Source organism: Platalea leucorodia (genome assembly GCF_965183815.1).
Source record: "Platalea leucorodia genome assembly, chromosome: 6".
NCBI lineage: Eukaryota > Metazoa > Chordata > Aves > Pelecaniformes > Threskiornithidae > Platalea > Platalea leucorodia.
The window spans coordinates 77,701,650-77,719,024 of NC_138828.1; the positions used below are offsets into that span (position 1 = coordinate 77,701,650).

General features: G+C 45.0%; 1 protein-coding gene across 1 annotated transcript in view; it reads right to left on the minus strand.

The window, feature by feature from the left end:
* Positions 1–17,375, minus strand: part of FGFR3 (fibroblast growth factor receptor 3) — a gene marked incomplete at both ends in the record, with an annotated part of 55,052 nt that overhangs the window by 15,003 nt on the left and 22,674 nt on the right. Inside the window, 4 exons of the mRNA XM_082316367.1 lie at positions 1,593–1,783; positions 2,211–2,334; positions 6,976–7,145; positions 13,256–13,309. Coding sequence (XP_082172493.1) covers positions 1,593–1,783; positions 2,211–2,334; positions 6,976–7,145; positions 13,256–13,309 — 539 coding nt within the window. The remainder of the gene's footprint in view (positions 1–1,592; positions 1,784–2,210; positions 2,335–6,975; positions 7,146–13,255; positions 13,310–17,375) is intronic.

The window sequence follows — 17,375 nt, forward strand, 5'->3', positions numbered from 1 at the left end:
TGTGCTTGTGACACAAGGCACTGTTCGCAGCCGCTCTGCAAACTTCCAAAAGGTAGCACTTTATCCCACGGGGACCACACACGGAGCTCGGAGACTATACTAGATGGCATGTGACACAGCCAGCTATTCAGAGCTTGGTACTGGGCTCTGAAACCAGGGGGAAATTCAAATATGAATAATTCAAACACATTTGGAGACACAGCGAAAAAGTAAAAAGTTTTATCAACTCGCGAGAAGTGTGTGTTGCCAATCCTGAAGAACTGTCTCCAGCCATTTCTTCCAACCAATCTGTTATTTCAATCTGTGTAATTATTTCCAGGGTCTCTGGCTTTTATTATCATGTATCTGGCTGAGTTACAGTTTTGTAGATGCTGTCTGATAAGTGGGGTTTTTTTAAAACTTCATACAAAGAGAAGGGCGTGTGCAGCAGGATGTGCACGGGGAATGCCCATGCACAGGACAACCTCAGCTTGAAACTGCAGGGTCAAAATCTGCTTTCAGCTGTAACTGCAGAGCCAGAAAAACTGCATTTGGCCCTATGTATTTTAATAAATATCAACACAGGATGCCTTTAATTATTAGAAGGAAAAAAAAAAAAAAGTATTTTAAAAGCCCAATGTGCTTTTCACTCTCTATTCTCTACTTTTTATAGTTGCATAAGTTGAGGGGAAACCAGACCCTCTGGCTTTGTTTTGGCTGTAATCTGAAAGTTCCCTTTCAAGAAAGCATTTTACTGAGTCTTAGTAAGTGAGTTTTTGCTCAATAAAAAAAACGCTTTCCTGAGCATGGATAATAGCAATGCTCACAAACGTTAGTGGCTGGAACAAGACTATCTTGGCTCTCAGGTGCTGGTAGTTCAGCATTATTTAGTATGTGCACGCTGCAGTGTGTTTACTTGGAAAAGGAAAGCATGTGTTTTGGTTGGGAGCCTTTTATTTTAATAAGGCCCCAAAAGACCTCAATTGAAGCTGTAAAAAAAGGTTATTTTTACAATTTTAGGTCAAATGCAATCTGACAGCTTCTCTTTTATTATGCTGCATTTCTCAGAGTTGCCTCAGCTCGTACAACTACTTTGCTTATCTGTGCCACTACAGTAGTTGTGTTATCTCTGGCAAACAGAAGAGTCTGAACATTGACTTTAAGACATTTTTGCTGTACCCCCTCCAAAAAGCAGAGTATTCCATTGCATGGGCTTAAAGGAAAGAACAATCCCAACAGCTCTCCTTGGCTTATTCTCATGACTTTTTTCTTATAGACACAAAACAATTACAGAAAATGAGACCTCAAGCTCCCCAAAACCTGATTTAAGTATTGATTACCCTTCTAGAAACTGTGGCATTGAACATATTCTGTTGGGAGTTTCTGGTTCGCGTTGCACTGCTAGTCTAGGGCTTATTTATAAACATGTAAATAAAATTCATGGCTTCCATTGATGGCAAGCACCTTTACTCAATGCTGATCTCTCTTGCCATGAGTATGGCAGTGGGTTTCTTTGAGGAGCATCCCCACAAGGTAACTGCCGTCTCTGTAACATGGAGACCAAGGCAGAGGAAGGACTGTCCTGAGGGTGAGAAGAGGGAGCGTGTACCAACCTTGAGCACTGTGACATAGGGCGTCCCATCAGGTCCATATTTGCTGCCGTTGACTTCCACGTGTTTCAGCCACTGGATGTGAGGCTGGGCATCGCTGTAGACCTTGCAGTGAAACTCCACATTGCTCCCTACCACCACAGTCTGGTTGGCAGGGAGCCCTGCTTGTAGGATTGGTCGGTGGGGTGACCTTTCTGAAAAAAAGAAAAGAGAGGGCAATCCTAATTTACCCGTCCTTCCTCCAGCGTGGATTCTCCTCTGAACCCTTCATCTCCTGGCCTTTCAGCAGAAAGAGTGCAGACTGGGATTTTCCCCCCTAGGTGTTCTGGCCACTGCTTTACCCAGTGCCTCTCAAGCCAAACAGGGAAGAACTACCTGGGAATGCAGGAGGCATGTCAGTCCTACCATTCCTTCTGGCCCCTCTGTAGACCAGCTAAGTCATTTATTGATCACAGATCTGAGGCTGAATTGTGGGCCAAAAGGAAGCTTGTTGTTGGCTTCAGAAGATGCATGATCCAACCCTTAGGGAAAGAAACCAAGCTCCTGCTTCCCATATCCCATCACGCGCCTGTTCAACATCACCACAGCATCAGCTGTTCAGGGAAAACAGTGAAATCTCACCTAATACATCAAGCTGGTACGTGTGCCTAATATTGCCGTATTTGTTCTCCACAACACAGGTGTAATTTCCTCGGTCTGACGGCACAACACTCTCCATCACCAAGCTCCACTGCTGGTGTCGCAACTAGAAGAAGAAATCAAACCATCAAGCCTGTGGTCAAGTGCCATCATCACCAGACCATTCAAACCAGTGAACGATCAGTGAACTTCTACACACTCGGCCAGCATGAACAGACCCCAGAGCAGGCCTGAACATCACAAGGACCCATTTCAAGGGTCATTAAAGGCTTAATGTGAAAGGGAATTAAGGCCAATGCATGAACAGTGCAACACAATGTAATGCTGAGATTGCAACAGGGACTTGTAGATGCTTCCACAATAAAAACAATAATGAAACCAGCTGAATGTGGCACCTCTCATTAGAATAACGACTTCAGAAGGCATCAGCTAAGATAACTCTGATCCACTGGTCCCCTCTGCCAGACCACTCTGGTCCAGAGACTCTGTCAGCTCGAAATACCATACTCTTGTCTGCAGGCCTTTAATAACGGCTACATATAACCCATGAGATGACTAGAAACAATACAAGTCACACTTCTTCCCCCATCTGTAACGTATTTTAAAGATGTGTGCTATGGAGGTAACAGGGCATGGCATCTGTCTGAACAGAAATGGGTGTCTACAACTAAGTTAGTCCCCTAAATTCTCTGTAAAAAACAGGAGAAAACATGCCCAGCCTCAAGTCTGGTCCCTAGAATGCCTGGTCAACCATTCTCTTTTGGCACCAAGTTTTATACTAGTTGGTTTTCTGGATGTGGCTCATATCCACAGTTGTTGGTTTGCTCAGTAGCAGAAGGGAAAGCACAGCCCATGTCTCCACCCTGACCTGCTGCCCTGTGCTCCCAGCTAGAACGTTTGTTTCTAATGAGTATAAAGGAAATAACGGATATGGAAAGTAAATCTTGAATTAATACAGAAGCAACTAACACTAACAAATGACTTCAGGATGCATAGCATATGAAAGCTCTCCAAATCTCTGGATATTAATTTGATGCCTTCTGCCGCCCAGAGCAGAACATTTAACTTTATTAAACATTTTGAAGGTGACTCCAAGGACACAGAAGCAAGAGATTACAATAACGCTGCGCTACAGAATGTCAAGGGCTGATGGAAAAAACAAGGGCATAACTGCTCCTGGAGGTTTCTTGCTGCAGCAGGTGAACTCAAATACTAAGTCATTTAACCTCTTCTGCTACACATAAATTGCATCCACATGCTTTCCTTTAAAGGGCCAAGCTGCAATTAAAGTCAGAATTCTGCAAAGAGGTTTAAAGTCATAGGATTGGCCAGCTTCATTGCAAGATAAGCAAGCAAAAGCCATTTTAATAAAGCCCCTTGCTTTGTAGATCTCTGCGTCCCCGGGAACAGCACTGCTGAGCACCCCACTTTTCAGAGACCGCTGAATACAGAATTTCCTTTCATTTTAGGTAAGAGGAGGCTGTGGCTGAACAGTCTGTACAGAAATCTGGGTTGTTGCAGATGTCTGGTCAGGTCTGGCTGCACCCTCTGCCCACCCAGGACAGCACAGATGGAGCTCAGCGCAGAACCAAGTTTACACCTTTTGTAAAGCAACACCCCACTCAGTGCATCTCTGTCGCAGTGCGGCAATTAGAGGGTAAGAGATGCTCTGGGAACAGAGAGCCTGGACCCTGAGTTCACAGCTAAACGTACCAGACTGTCAAGGAAGTTTCAATGCAAATTTGTGGCTGCTCAGTGGCTCATTTCCGTACTGGCTTGTCTCATAGTTGTGTCTAAAGACTTAATTTAATCCACTTATCAGCATTGCAAAGCATTTGCCTCTGGAACCCCTAGGAGCTACTCCAAGGAAACGGGACTCCAGATACATGGATGACTCCCTAGTCTGACCTGTATTATAAAATCAGGCCCAAATTAGGTATTTTGCTTAGAATATACTTTCAAAGACAGTTTTATGACACTCTCAAAGAACTTCTCTTTGTCAGGTTTGTGATGGGGACTTTGGACTCTGAACAGAGAGAACCTGAGGGGCACAGACTCATGGGCCAGAACTTGTTTGGAAACTCTTGTAGAAGCAACAAGATATTTTTTTTAGGTGGAGACTGGTGTCTAGATTTAAGGGATAATAAAAAGGGATGATCCCAAGTGACGATAGTCGCCGTACCCGATAAAACACTAGAAATATGAAGTGACTTAGTGCAGGCATTAATCAAGTCGGTGAGATACTGGAAATTCCTCTGGTTTATTTGGTGTTGGCATTCTTGGCTCCCTGTGAAACAAACATTTGCAGACACACTTGGAACCTCAGTCCGTGTTTGCCAGACTGGTATGCAAGTCAGTGCAATGGTCTGGGGAAGGGATAATCCTCTATCTCCCCTCCCCCTCCATCTTCCCTTCTAGGGTCATTTAACACACACAGGCTTACGATATTAGAGATTCCAACAAGGATTTAACCATTAATGCTCTTTGGGAAATTTCATATGATAAGTCATATGAATTTCCTTTCTTTACCAGTTAAGGATGAACTGTAACAAAACTACGTTAACCTGGACTTCATGTTTTCAACACTCGCCCTTCTCTCTTGCAGGCTTAACACCAGGCGATCACACGGGATCTAAATGCCATTCGCAAGAGGCAGAAGTGGAAGAGTGGTCAGCTTTCATCTGCTGACCACAGACCTTTCACAATCAACGTTTCAACTCTTCCACATGCTGAAAACAAGTGAGAACATTCCAAGCTTAAGGATTTCTGGGTTAAGACCAGATCTTGAGATGAAGTAAGCCAACCAAACTCTGCCAGATCTGAATCTTGCCCATTCTTTTCAATCTGCCTAATCCTGTTATGAAGCTAAGTTGTAACAGGGAATTTAAATCTTAAATACATGAGATACTGAGAAGGTTTTCAATCTCTTTTTCTGGTTCAAATCTCAGCTGATATCTATCAGTATATTTATATTGGATGAGATTTACATTAGACTACTTATATCTAACCATGGCTCAAGAGCAAACGCAAGCAAATAAGGGAAGGAAAATTACAGAGAGAGAAAGATGTCTTTATATCAAGAAAGGGACAAAGAACTACACCTAGGCAGATAGAGAGCTTAAACCAATCTTGCTGTAATTGGCCTGACATTGCCTTCAATAGCTCTTTAAGCATCAGCTTGTTGCTGGAAGGTGCCCCTAGAGAAACAAAGCACAGCGATGCCAAAGACTCGCTACCATGTCGCAGAGGATGAAACGTGTCAATTTAAACTCAAGCATAGATTAAAACCACTGGGAAGTAGGTAAGGGAATTGCTTTCAGCTTTAGATTTTATTCTGCAAGCATAATTTAGTGCAGCTGACGTCACATAGTTTTGTAAAAAGCTGCTCCAACGGCGCACACAAGCCTGAAAACACTTCATGATGATCCTCACAGCCTGCAGTTAGTAAAAGATGCTTGTGCTTTCTGAATGTTATCTGCCAAAAGGCTGTTTACCCACAGGAGTTGGTTCCCCACTTCTTTTCCCTTCTTAACTTTTCAGAAGATCCAAACCTGAGCGTGTCCCCAGCCTCGTCCAGGCTGGAGCATGGACAGGGCTGCGGAGAGAGCTTCAAAGGCTTCACTGGAGCAATCACAAAAGGCTCTTTCAGGAACGGGTCTGAGCTAACAGGAAAGAAACAGCCCAAAACTGTGTGGAGGGAACTTTTTTCAATCCTTTTTCTGGTTTCTGGAGCCCAGCACGCTTTGCATGCCTAGCCGCCCTTTCAAAATGCTACAGATGTAGTACCATCAGCACACAGCTGTTCAGAGGACTGATGAAGGTGCCTTCCTAAAAATCACCTCTTAGCAGCAGCCCAGGGATATGCTAGGGCTGACAGAGTGCAGGCAAAAATCGCTGCTCAGGAGTCCTGCCTGCTACACTGATTTTATTATAATCAGCTGCTACCAGTTCTATTCTCCCCAAATAAAACCAGAAAGTAGTTTGACTGTGACCTCAAGGGGACAAAGCAATAAGAACAAAATCAGAGAAGAGCTGATTTTCCTGTTAAAATCCTGCCATAATTCGTCATATACGGTAGCACAGAAACTTCTGGCTAATTAAATCAGAGTGCACTGGGTTTCTGTGTCCCTTGGCTCTATCTATAAACACAAGCCAGAGCATTTTCCAGAACACCTCATGGTAGAAAGGAAGGAGGGAGAAGAAAGCAGCTAAAGAGCAGATGCTATTACTCTGGATACAAGGGAATCCAACACTTGACCAAGGGTCAGTGATTTATACCACAAGAATGTTAATGTCCACCAGCATGATGGTCCAGCTCTTTGGTGAGGTCCTTCCTACACCTTCAAAGGATGCAGAGTCGGTTTTCCTTGAAAGCTGTGCGTAGCTGCGGCTCGGTCTAACATGTCTCAATGCACTGGGCTGATCTCCAGAAATTAGAACAGAAGTTTCTGCTCCTGCTTTCTCGTCACTGTCCACAATGCAACCATAAACCCAGCCTCATTTTTACCTAGTCCCTGAATGACCACTATAGACAAACTCAGAGGGAATTAGCCCTCAATCCCAAGGGACAGCAGCCCTTTTCAACACTTTGGTGTTGAGCAATTGCTAGGGCTGCCAGAGACACCCTCATTTCCACACGGCTGAGACTGTGCTCTTACATGTACCAGTGTTAATCTCTGTGAAATACAATTTTCTACAGTCAGTAGAAAACTCCTGATAAAAACAGAGATCCAACCCAAGGCCTTACCTTGATGCCCCCAATCCTATGCTCTCCCTTGAACTCCTTGCCGTTTTTCAGCCAGTAGATGGACGGAGTGGGGTTTCCACCCGCCGGACATCGGAAGCGAACGGTGTTGGCGGCGGGAACTGCCAGCAGCTTCTTCTCCATCTTATCTGGCCGGGTCCAGAAGGGGACACCTGAGAGAGGAAAGACCAAGTTGAACAGGCCCATTTCTGCTGCGGAGGATATCAGCTGGTGAGCAGATGCGTTTGAAGAGGCTTTGGCATGTGCGGAGTGACAGTTAAATTGCTACCTGCTGCAGTTAAGATAAATGACACAGAAATGCTTTCCAGCTAAATGACTCTCATAGACGTAGACAGGGTGTTTGCATTTTAGGTTTGTGATGAAAGGTTCATGACCAGGTTCTTGTCTCAGTAATGCCAGTATAAATCTAGAGTAGCTGCTTTTAAATCAACAGGGAGAGTTATCCCAGATCAGGATGAGAATCTGGCCTCAGCGTGTAAAAAGATACAGATGTACCGTCGGGACAATAGTAGCCAAGAAGCATGAACAGCAGAAAGATGTTGGAACTGTAAAAAAATGTTGACGGGCCAGCAAGGGAGCAGAGAAAAAGTGTTAGCTGAGTGCACTGGAAAATTTTGCTTCTCGGTAAGCACAAATGTAGTGTAGCCTCCTTAAGGGAAGGGAAGAAAAAAAAAGCCAGTGCCAAACTGGTTTATCATGTTTACGTTCTTTAAGTACAAGTGATTTTAGTTTTAAAGATTCATGTTACCTTCGAACACAGATAAGTTTTAAAACACCAGTGTTAGCATGAGATACTTCTTATAATCTGCCTCAAGTACAGCGATGTTTCTTGGCTGTGTTACAAACATTACATATTAACTCCAAATTAAGGCAGCAGCAGCAGCAAACTCATTATACTGGGAAGAAAGAAAGAGAAAGTTTTTAAAAAAAGCCTCCCAAGCTTTCATTTCTGCTTAAGGAAACACTGCAGAGCTGGCACCGGGGGTGTTTCCCCTGCTATGCTGGGGCCACATCCAGCCCCCTAGCTCCTTGCTCCACACCGAGGCCCAAGGGAGATGGGGGCAGACAGTGTTTGGGCTGCAAAATAGCAAAGAGGAGGCCAAGGAGCGTAACTGGCATCTCCTCCAGATGGGAAGGAAGCACCCACAGACACAGAGTACCCAAACCCACTGGTTGCAGAGACCTGTGTGCTTCTGGCCAAGACAAACTGAAGGTGCTGGTCCTTCAAGAACTGCCTTGGAGAACGTGATGGCTACCGAAGCTGTTGGGAAAGCATCGCTGCTGGCCTCTCCCGCAGCGGTGATGATGCTCAGAAACACCACCCAGCACCACAGCCCCACCTCGGTGCTACTCTGAAGCCTCTGCAATCCCCTTCCCCTTAATGACAAGGGTGTACAAAGTTTTCCCTCTTGTTGCATCCCTCTGAGATGCACCAGACCTTCTCCCTTTCTCCAGCACTCCCTGATGTACTTAGCCCCGACGTGTTTGGCTCCATGAGACCCATCCCATTGCAATTCCCAGTAAGTCAGTGATGACCCCACCTTGGTCTAAGTCCCCAGTGTCCCCCACGCAGGCTCCTTGCTGCATTTCAGCTCCAAGGATTTTGCAGGCAAGGTCATATAGCTCAGCCAAGGCAATCCATGCACCCACTGATTTTCAGCACCTGCTAACACATGGTCCCCTCTCCCCATGGCTCCTTGCGAAGCCCACCTGGCCATGAGGAACTGGATGTCAGGAGCTAAATCCAGAAGGCCCTCCATTTGCTGGAGATGGCCCTGCTGGGCCCATTGCTCTCATGTCTCATCTGCTTTCACACCTCTGCAGCCGGCCGGCTGGACGCAGGTGCCTCAGTAATTCTGTCCCAGGCTTGAAATCCAGTACTGAGGGCTTGCATCTGCCCTCAGACTGCCTTGCACAACGTGCCGTGATGCTTATCAGAGTCAGCTCCATGTATCAGAGGGATCTGGTGCTCACCCATGCCGCGTACACTTCATTCTTTAAACAACAAAACTGCTTAAGGCCCTTTTCTTGCCAGGGTGGCACCGGAGCAGGAGTACGGCTGGCACAAACAAAAGCAAAAGGAGGAATCCCTGCAATTCCCGTGCTCCTGCAAAATTCTGGCTACAGCAAACTTTGCTGTGAACAAGCAGCACATCCAGGAGAGGCCTCAAATGCTACACGATAACGTGGGCTAAAGCAGGACACTGTAACCATCTACCTTCCAATATCTAAGCTTAGAAAAACGGTAAAGAATTGCACAAAAAAGGGGAGAATATTCCAAGAAATGTTAGAAGAGTGGGTGCAACTCCTAAAGGAAGAGCAGGTCTTGATGGTAAAGGAAGATGCTGCTATGACATGCATTGTGAATGGCAGAGACCAAGCAAAGGCTGGGCAAAAGCCCAGGCAGCAGCAGGGGGGTGAATCTGGAGGAGGACAGTTGGGGTGGTGTTGGGAAGGCTGAAGAGGAGGGAGCTGCAGAAACCATGTTGGGAGACATCTGGTCCTTGGTTTCCGAAGCACAGGCTATTTTCTGGCCGAATGCTTCCTTTTGGCAATGCACCCTGATTTCCTGGGGACTTTACAGGAGGGTAACGGGACTACGGGGGAGAGTTCAGGAAAAGGCCAGGCATGGGTGGAAAAGTCCCCCTTTGCCACAGCTAAGAAGGGCAGCCGAATAACCTGCTGTTTGTTGTTTGATTAATGTATTTGCCTACAATAAACCCCATTTTATGGCATCAGTGACACTCACCTGGGGAACAGGGGTGTAACTGGATTGCACGGCCGCCCTGCCAGGACTGGGCTCCTCCTTTCACTGTGCTTTTGGGGTGTTTTCCCCCTTCCACACCAGCTGTGTGTACTGCAGGGTGATGTTTCACCACATTTTCTCACTCAAAAGACGAGTCTGAATCTCACAGGAGACGCATCAACCCACTGGCTGCAAATCTTGCCACTGAAGCCAAGGGGGATTTTGCCATTGGACATCAGAGAGGAGCAAGATGGGGCCCAGGAAAGTTTCCAGCTGGGGATATTCTCCATATGGAGCAAAGGCAGGATCCGCTCCTCCCTCCTGCAATTAGACACGGCTTCGTCTCTGAGGGCCTCCCCTCCGTTTGGGTGCTCTTCCATGCGATTTGGGGCTAGCCAGGGCTGGGCACCCCTGGATTAATGTGCCAAGATTCAGACAACCAGAGCGTCGCTCTCAACTCGAACTGGAACTGGAAGAAAGTGTCTACACATTGAAAATGGTGCCTTTGTTCTCACTCACAGGAGCAGCAAACAAAACATCACTGCTTTCGGTTTGCTGTGCCCCCAGAGTCCTTTCATTACTCCTTTTTAAGGGGGTGAAAATGTTGCTAACTCTTCTTTTCAAGGAAAGCTTGCAAAGCTCCAGAGAGCTTCAGGAGCGAGGAAGGAGGAAGGATGAAAGACAGGAAAAATTTCTAGAACCACTCTCTCTAAATTAATTACAAGCAATGATTCTGCATAGGCAGGTGTGGAAAAAAAGGGACCCACAAACATTATCATCAGCCCTTTCCCATCATCAAACACTAAGCCCGACAGTCCGTTTTGTTCGTCAAAGACACCGGCCACCCATCCGACTGGAATGACCAATTAAAAAAAAACGAGAGCGATACTTGGAATAATTAATACAGCCGAGCGCTCATTTAGCAATTAGGAGCTGCCACAAAATTCTGCGGCAGACAGAATCAACCCTAATTGTGTAATTTCCCCAGCTGACGCCTCTGAGTACACAGCCAGATTTAATTGGAGATTATAGGGGCTCTTTGAAGGTGCTGGGGCTACGCAGCGGGGGCTCCAAACAAACAGATACAGAGGGGTAGGGAGCACTGGGGCAGAAGAGCAGTGTGTGAAAAGGGAGTTTTGTTTTTGTTTCAGGGCCAGGAAAAACAGCTGTAGAGAACAGAGGTATTGGAAAGCCTCTTCTTGTAAAGGCGGACCACGGTTTGTGACAAGGCTGCAACAAACAGGCCGATGATTTGAAGCTGCTGAAGTTCCCCTTTCTTCTTTCCTGCCGCCCATCCCAAAGGGATGCCCCGTTTCCATACTGTCCTTTGGAGAGGGTGCTTAAAGGGGGGTGAGCAGAGCAGGACACTCCATGTGGAGGGCCTGTCTCTGTGCTCTTCCAAGGGTTTTTGCACCAAATATTCATTTCTTTTAGGACAGATTTTCTCTTGTTCTCTTGCTTTGGTATTTCCAGCTCCTGTCGTTCAATAATTTTGGGTCAAAACCTCAAAATTAACAAGATTGGCTTCAAACTCATGACGCTATTAGAATCAGCTCTCCAAGCTCTTCTCTGTAAACGGGAGGATAAGAAACTCTCTTGAACAACACAAGTAAGCCAGAAAATTAACTTATCATTGCAAGAGGCCAGGAGACAAGGTTTTTTATTCAGTGATGTGCAACATGGCAACACTCAATGAGCCGGTCCTGGATGGATTACCTCCCCCTGAATATGAATAACTATGGGTTATATTTTTCTTTTGCATGAAAAGTGTGTTTATTGCCTTCACTCCTCTAACTACTGACCATGGCTATGTCTGATGGCCAAGCAGGGGCTCATACACCTCATTAGTAGGGTATCTTTTTGCCACAAGAAATGGAGGACACAGGTCTTTGGGCTGTCCATGGGACATGGCACTGGCTACACCCACGTGTCCACCTGCCCAGGATGGTCCTGCAGCCCCTGTGCCCAGTGGGATGTCCCAGTGGCGGTGGTGCCAGGGTTAACAACATGGCTCCCCAGACTCAAGAGAAGATCTATGAAGGTTAAGTGGAGGGTCTGACGTCAAACAAGGCAACACAAAGCACATCTACCTCATGACGCACCATGAGGTTTCACCATGCTGGCACGTTAAGCTAATCAACTGTTTTTAAAGCAGAAAAGAATCCAACTTTTTATAACGAGACCTTTAAGCAAGGCCAGTCATTACCTTCGGGTCTAAAAAAAGAGACAGCCTTGAAGTCAAGAAGACCCAGAATGCAGGCTATAAATACAAGCGGTGAAATGTGTGTTTTCCTTTTCAGTGAAGAAAAACGTGTCTTTCTGTACCATAAACCAGCTGATGTTTTGTGATATCTGTTGCTAAGAGATGGAGTTTACTACAAACCACATAAAAAAAAAGTACAGAACGATTAATTGTGCTCATCAGAAGCTGCTCTGCAGCAGGAAAAAATCCTGACCAAACCTGACCCTCCCTATGCCTCTGCCATGCTTCAGCAGGCATCAGGAGCTCTGAGCACCTCTGCAAAGGTGCTTGTCACCTTGCAGGATCTGGCCCTTAATTAGAAGCTATCAAAAACCACTAACTGCTGCCGATGGGTCACCCGGCACCGTAACTCACCATTACTGTCCACATACTGCACGACACAGCAGTATGAATTTATTACAGTAGGAGACCTATTTTAAAGAGTCCTGCATGTCCAACGCTATGGGCAGGAGAAATTTTCCAGTCATGTTGAACTTCTGCCAATGTACATAGCTGATTGGGTGTTCAAATGCAAGACATTTATTTATTAAAAACACATACACACAGGCAGCTCGCTTTGCAGAAATATAAAGAACATAATAAAACACAACACTAACGCCTCTGAAGCATGTAATGATCCTGATTAATGCCATTGCACTTAAAGAAACAAGCACTGGGATTGAAAGAGGTTCAGAGTAAAAGCACCGAGAGGCTCCATCCTGGGGCTCCCTTCCCCACATGAGCGAAAGAAAAAGCCAGTAAAGCCAAAGGGGTTGCTCCTGCTTACGGCATTAGTAAATTTGACCCTTGGCTAGCGTAAATTTTATGCTCTGACTCCAGCCAAGATGCTGGTAAGGACCAGAACCAAAACAGCTAAAAATAAAGCAGGCCAAGGTTTGCAATGGTGTAAAACTGGTGTCATGTCAGCGTAGTAAAAAAAAAAAAAAAAAGATAAGTGGGTTTGTTTGGATTTACATGCGAGGAGATTTATAACTCTAGCTCATTAAGTCAGATTCACAGAATCAAGTTCCGCCCCCCCCCCCCCCAAAAAAATTATGCTACTGCTGCTGTAGGATATTATAGCAGTGACACCACTCTGGCAGCTATTTCTAAATTTTTAGATAAACATCATCATGGTACCATTCTAAGGTCACTGATTTCAACACAGAGAAAGAGCTGCTGCCCGACCAGGCGAACACCCAGATGAGCTGCTCTGCTTGGGAGCCACACCTCTTTGAAAGAAAAGGCCTCTGTATCCCAGAAAAACTTATTACCTGTATCTTCTGACTCATCATCATCATCTTCATCATCACCTGACGAAGGGGAATCTAGGAGGAGAAGGAGAAAAAAGTGAAGCAGAAAGAGGATGGCAGGTGGGGACACCGCGTTGGATGAGGCTGTTGGTGCCACGGTGGGCTCCAGTGAGGGAGGACATCCAAGTGATGGGTCACCCTTCCCTGCAGCTCCACCAGCCTGTCCCTCCCACACTGCTGGGGCAGGGACAAGTGGCCAGGAGCTTTCTGAACTGGGAGAGAGGTGTCATGAGTTTGCCAGTGCTCTGCCACAGAGACTGGGGTCCGATGCCAAATACTTCTCCCTGTGTGAAGTGCTCTTCTCCTCATAAATACAAAAGCAATTCCAAAAGGGGAAGTTTCTTTTTGCAGAGCAAGCTCTCCCCTGCTTTTTTTTCCCCTCTAGCATTCACTCTGAAGACTTCTTATTTCACCAAGTCTCAAAATGACCGGTCAGCATTTCTAATTCACTTTCCCTGCATTTTTCTTTTAACTCAATACACCCCTGCCATGTCTCCCCTCATTAACTCCTTGCTCAGCCACTCAGACCAAAGCTTTTAACACTTTCCCTTGCGATCAAACCTCTCTCTCAATTGACATTTTGATGGCTACTCTGTGAACCAATTCCCTTCAGTTATATTCTTCCTACAGAGGCACCTCGAGGCTGTAACTGAATACAGGTCAACAGGTGGGAATTTTCCATCTGTATCTCTCCAAAACATCCTGAACCGTTTTGCTTAATGTGGTCTAACACCTCACCTTCTCCAAGCTGTGCACAACGAAGTCTCAATCCCTCTTCCCCCCACCAAACGACTACTGTAAATGTAAATCCCATTATAAAATAGCAGCTTAGTGTTTGATTTAGTTTACATGATTTAGCGCAATTCAGTGTCTGGAAGATTTAGCATCACTGACTTCATATAATCTCCAGGAACTCCTTTTTTAAATAAAGGCAAAATGCTAACAACCCAGCAGCCTTTATATTCTGAGACAGCGGTAAAAGAACTTGGCCTTAAACACTAGAAAACAGGAAACTTTATGAGTGTTCAACATGTGGCCAGAAATGTAAAGCACTACTTTAGACCAAGCCAGGCAGAACCTCCTTCATTTCAAGATGTGCTTGAGTTTTCTGCCATCATCTGACCAGCTCAGTAGAGGTAAAAATAGGGGAAAAAAAAAAAAGAGGGGGGGGGGAAAAAAAGGAAAAAAAAATAGAAAAAAAAAGAAAGCAAGGAAAAAAAAGGTAGGGGAAAGATAACAACAAATACTACTTCTCTGCAGAATCTGGAAGGACTTTCCAGACATATTCACCATCTACAAGAGCAAGTAACACACTGCTTTAGACTGCAGTGGCACATCGTGGTTTGCACCTTCTCACTGGCAAAGTCTCAAGGAAGACTTCGAACACATATCTAACTGCAAATCCACAGCTGAGGTCCTGCTGGCAGCAGAACCAGGGAAATGCCACGGGGCTTGCTGAAATGAAGGGGATGCTTAGGTGTTTTGGCTGAACCAGCAGGTTTACTCAAGTCCTGGCGAAGGCAGAAACCAAGCCAAATCCCCACCAGCATCGGCAGAGAAACCAGCACGTTCTCAGCCCTGTACTCTCAGATTTGGTTACCCATATATTAACACGTGATTATAGTTTCCTTCTGGTTTCCAATGAATCAATCATGACCAGAGGAGCAGAATCAATTTTTAAACCAATTCAAAAACATTTCCACAAGACTGAGGGAAGAGTCTTTGACCTCGCTTGTGTTTCAGATTAAAGATGTACCTTAGCTTTTAAGACCAAATATCCCACGTTCAGAGCTGCTGTCCTATTCAGGTTACTAAAACATCACCTTTTTCAAAAGGTGACTAAAAATTTGTAAGCTATTTGTTAATCATTTACTACAATAGTAATCCTTTTCAGAAGTTGATGAGTATTGGCAACAGCAAGAACTGCTAGATGCTATTCTCAAAAGGCCTTTAATTATGAACGGAAAGGGGCTTAATATTTTTAGTCACCTCTTTTAAAGAGCTTAGTCTTGGGTATTTTAAAAGCTCTTTTCGCTGGTACCAGCCTGCAGTCCATGCTTGTCACAGGGGTGCTGCTTGGCCACTAAATCCAAAGGCTGTTCTGTGCATGAAATGGTTGCAGAAATGGAGCTTCTGCCAACAGGGCTGGAGATCAGTTTGGGCACGCAGCCTCTATTTGTGATCCTCTTCAAGTACTCAGGTTTTAAGAGGACAGCACATTTCTTTTTGTAAACTGTCAAAACACTCAACCCCATGTCTGAAGGGAGGCATTTTAAAGAGATCAAACCCTGCTATTAATCAACCTGGTTTTCAACCCTGAAATGCCAATGCCAGCTCCAGCATCTCCTTGCTCTACCTTCAGCACCAAGCACCTCCCTGTGTACACTCAGAGTCGCTGCAGAAGAGCCCATTTGTTGCAGACTCAAAACTCATGGCCCCATGTAAGAAAATCCTGATATGCTCCTAGAATTTGGAAGCATCTCTCAAAATGGGACTTAGGTGTGTATCAGCTATTCTGAATTTACCTAGCCTAGTTTTGCTCACTTAAGAATACAGATCAGAGCAATTCCAGTTTGTTAGTACAGATTTAAACCAGTTTAACGCAGAGAACAACTCCAGCCCCGAACATTAGATATCCACATAAACACCTGATCCGATACCCGAGCTAATCGCTGGCATTACCTTTAAGAAGTGGGAACACAAACCACAAATCTCCGATAACAATCTCATCTCTGCAGTGCCACGCTGAGCAATCAATACTAATTATGAAGAAATATCTGAGCATACGAGAGGCGCCACTATTGCCACATAAAGCAGGGCTTCAAAGTTTAAAACAAGCGCTGCTGACAGCTAAAACGGAGACTCCCACATTACCAGCACTTTGGTGGTAATGACAGTGGGCTAATAGAATCAAAGACTCATAATGCTGTCAGAAAGCAGGTTCAGGTTACTCGCTTGTTCTTAAGCTGTTATTAGCTATTATTAGCGAAGAGGAAAAACACAGGGGCTTAAACTTTTTAAAAGCAGAGGATTATCAGCCCTTCCACTATTAAAAACAATTTCTCACTTTACGAACTTTTGGGGCTGGCAGCTATTTCATTTGAGCGTGTAACCAGCTGCCCTCTTCTGCCTCCCTGCTGCCCCTTGAACTCAAAAGCATTTTAATGTCACTTAAAAAAAAACAGAGAGAGTAACGTTTCTAACAACCTGCAGTTCCTTGGATAGTTCCAATAATCGTACCTAGTTAAAGAAAGCCTTTCAAGGGCCAAATACTTCTTTAACCATTTAATTGATATGACCTTGAAGCATTCACAGCAATCTCCAGTAACGTTCAATGAAAAGCAGATGTTGGTGAAGGCTTGCTGAAACGAGCTTTTATTCTCACGATGGTTTGACTTTCTCACACAAAATCCTATTTCTGGCACGAGAAAGCCCTTTATGGAGTGGATGTGACTTACAATCACAAACATCTCTGTGTTTGGTTTTCAGACAGAGCCCCTTACTTTTTGAAGGAACTCAACTTTTGGAGGCAAGGACCTACTGTTTGGGGATGCTTAAAAAACCTCCAACAGCGTAAGGGCAAAGGGAAGTTTTCAAAACCTTAGATCCACAAGGGGTTAATTCTTCTGAAAATTCAGGCTTTTAATCTGTGTGATCAGGAGGCTTTCTATCTGCTCTCAGTGATGACTATCCATCTACCAATGCAGCAGCCTCAAATCACGAAGATGATCTTAGTGTTAGCGGTTAGCTGTCTGGGAACAACAGATTTTTCTGGCGCTCTCTGTTTAGTGATCCAGGCTTGCACAGCTTGTAGCTGTTCTGCCCTACTGTCCTAATCATGGAAAATATGGCCAAGCAAATGACGGCATGTGCTTTGCTAACACAGCACTTGTTTGCAATATATGAATTGCAATAAGTACTTTGATGAAGCACATATTTGAGATATACACAGTTGACAGATAAGCTACTTCCTAAACAAACTAGTAATTTGTGATAACCGGGATGGAGGGAAGAGATTTATCAGCTACAAGAGGGAAACAGTTTTCAGGAACCTCCAGCTTTTACATGCAACTTTGCCACT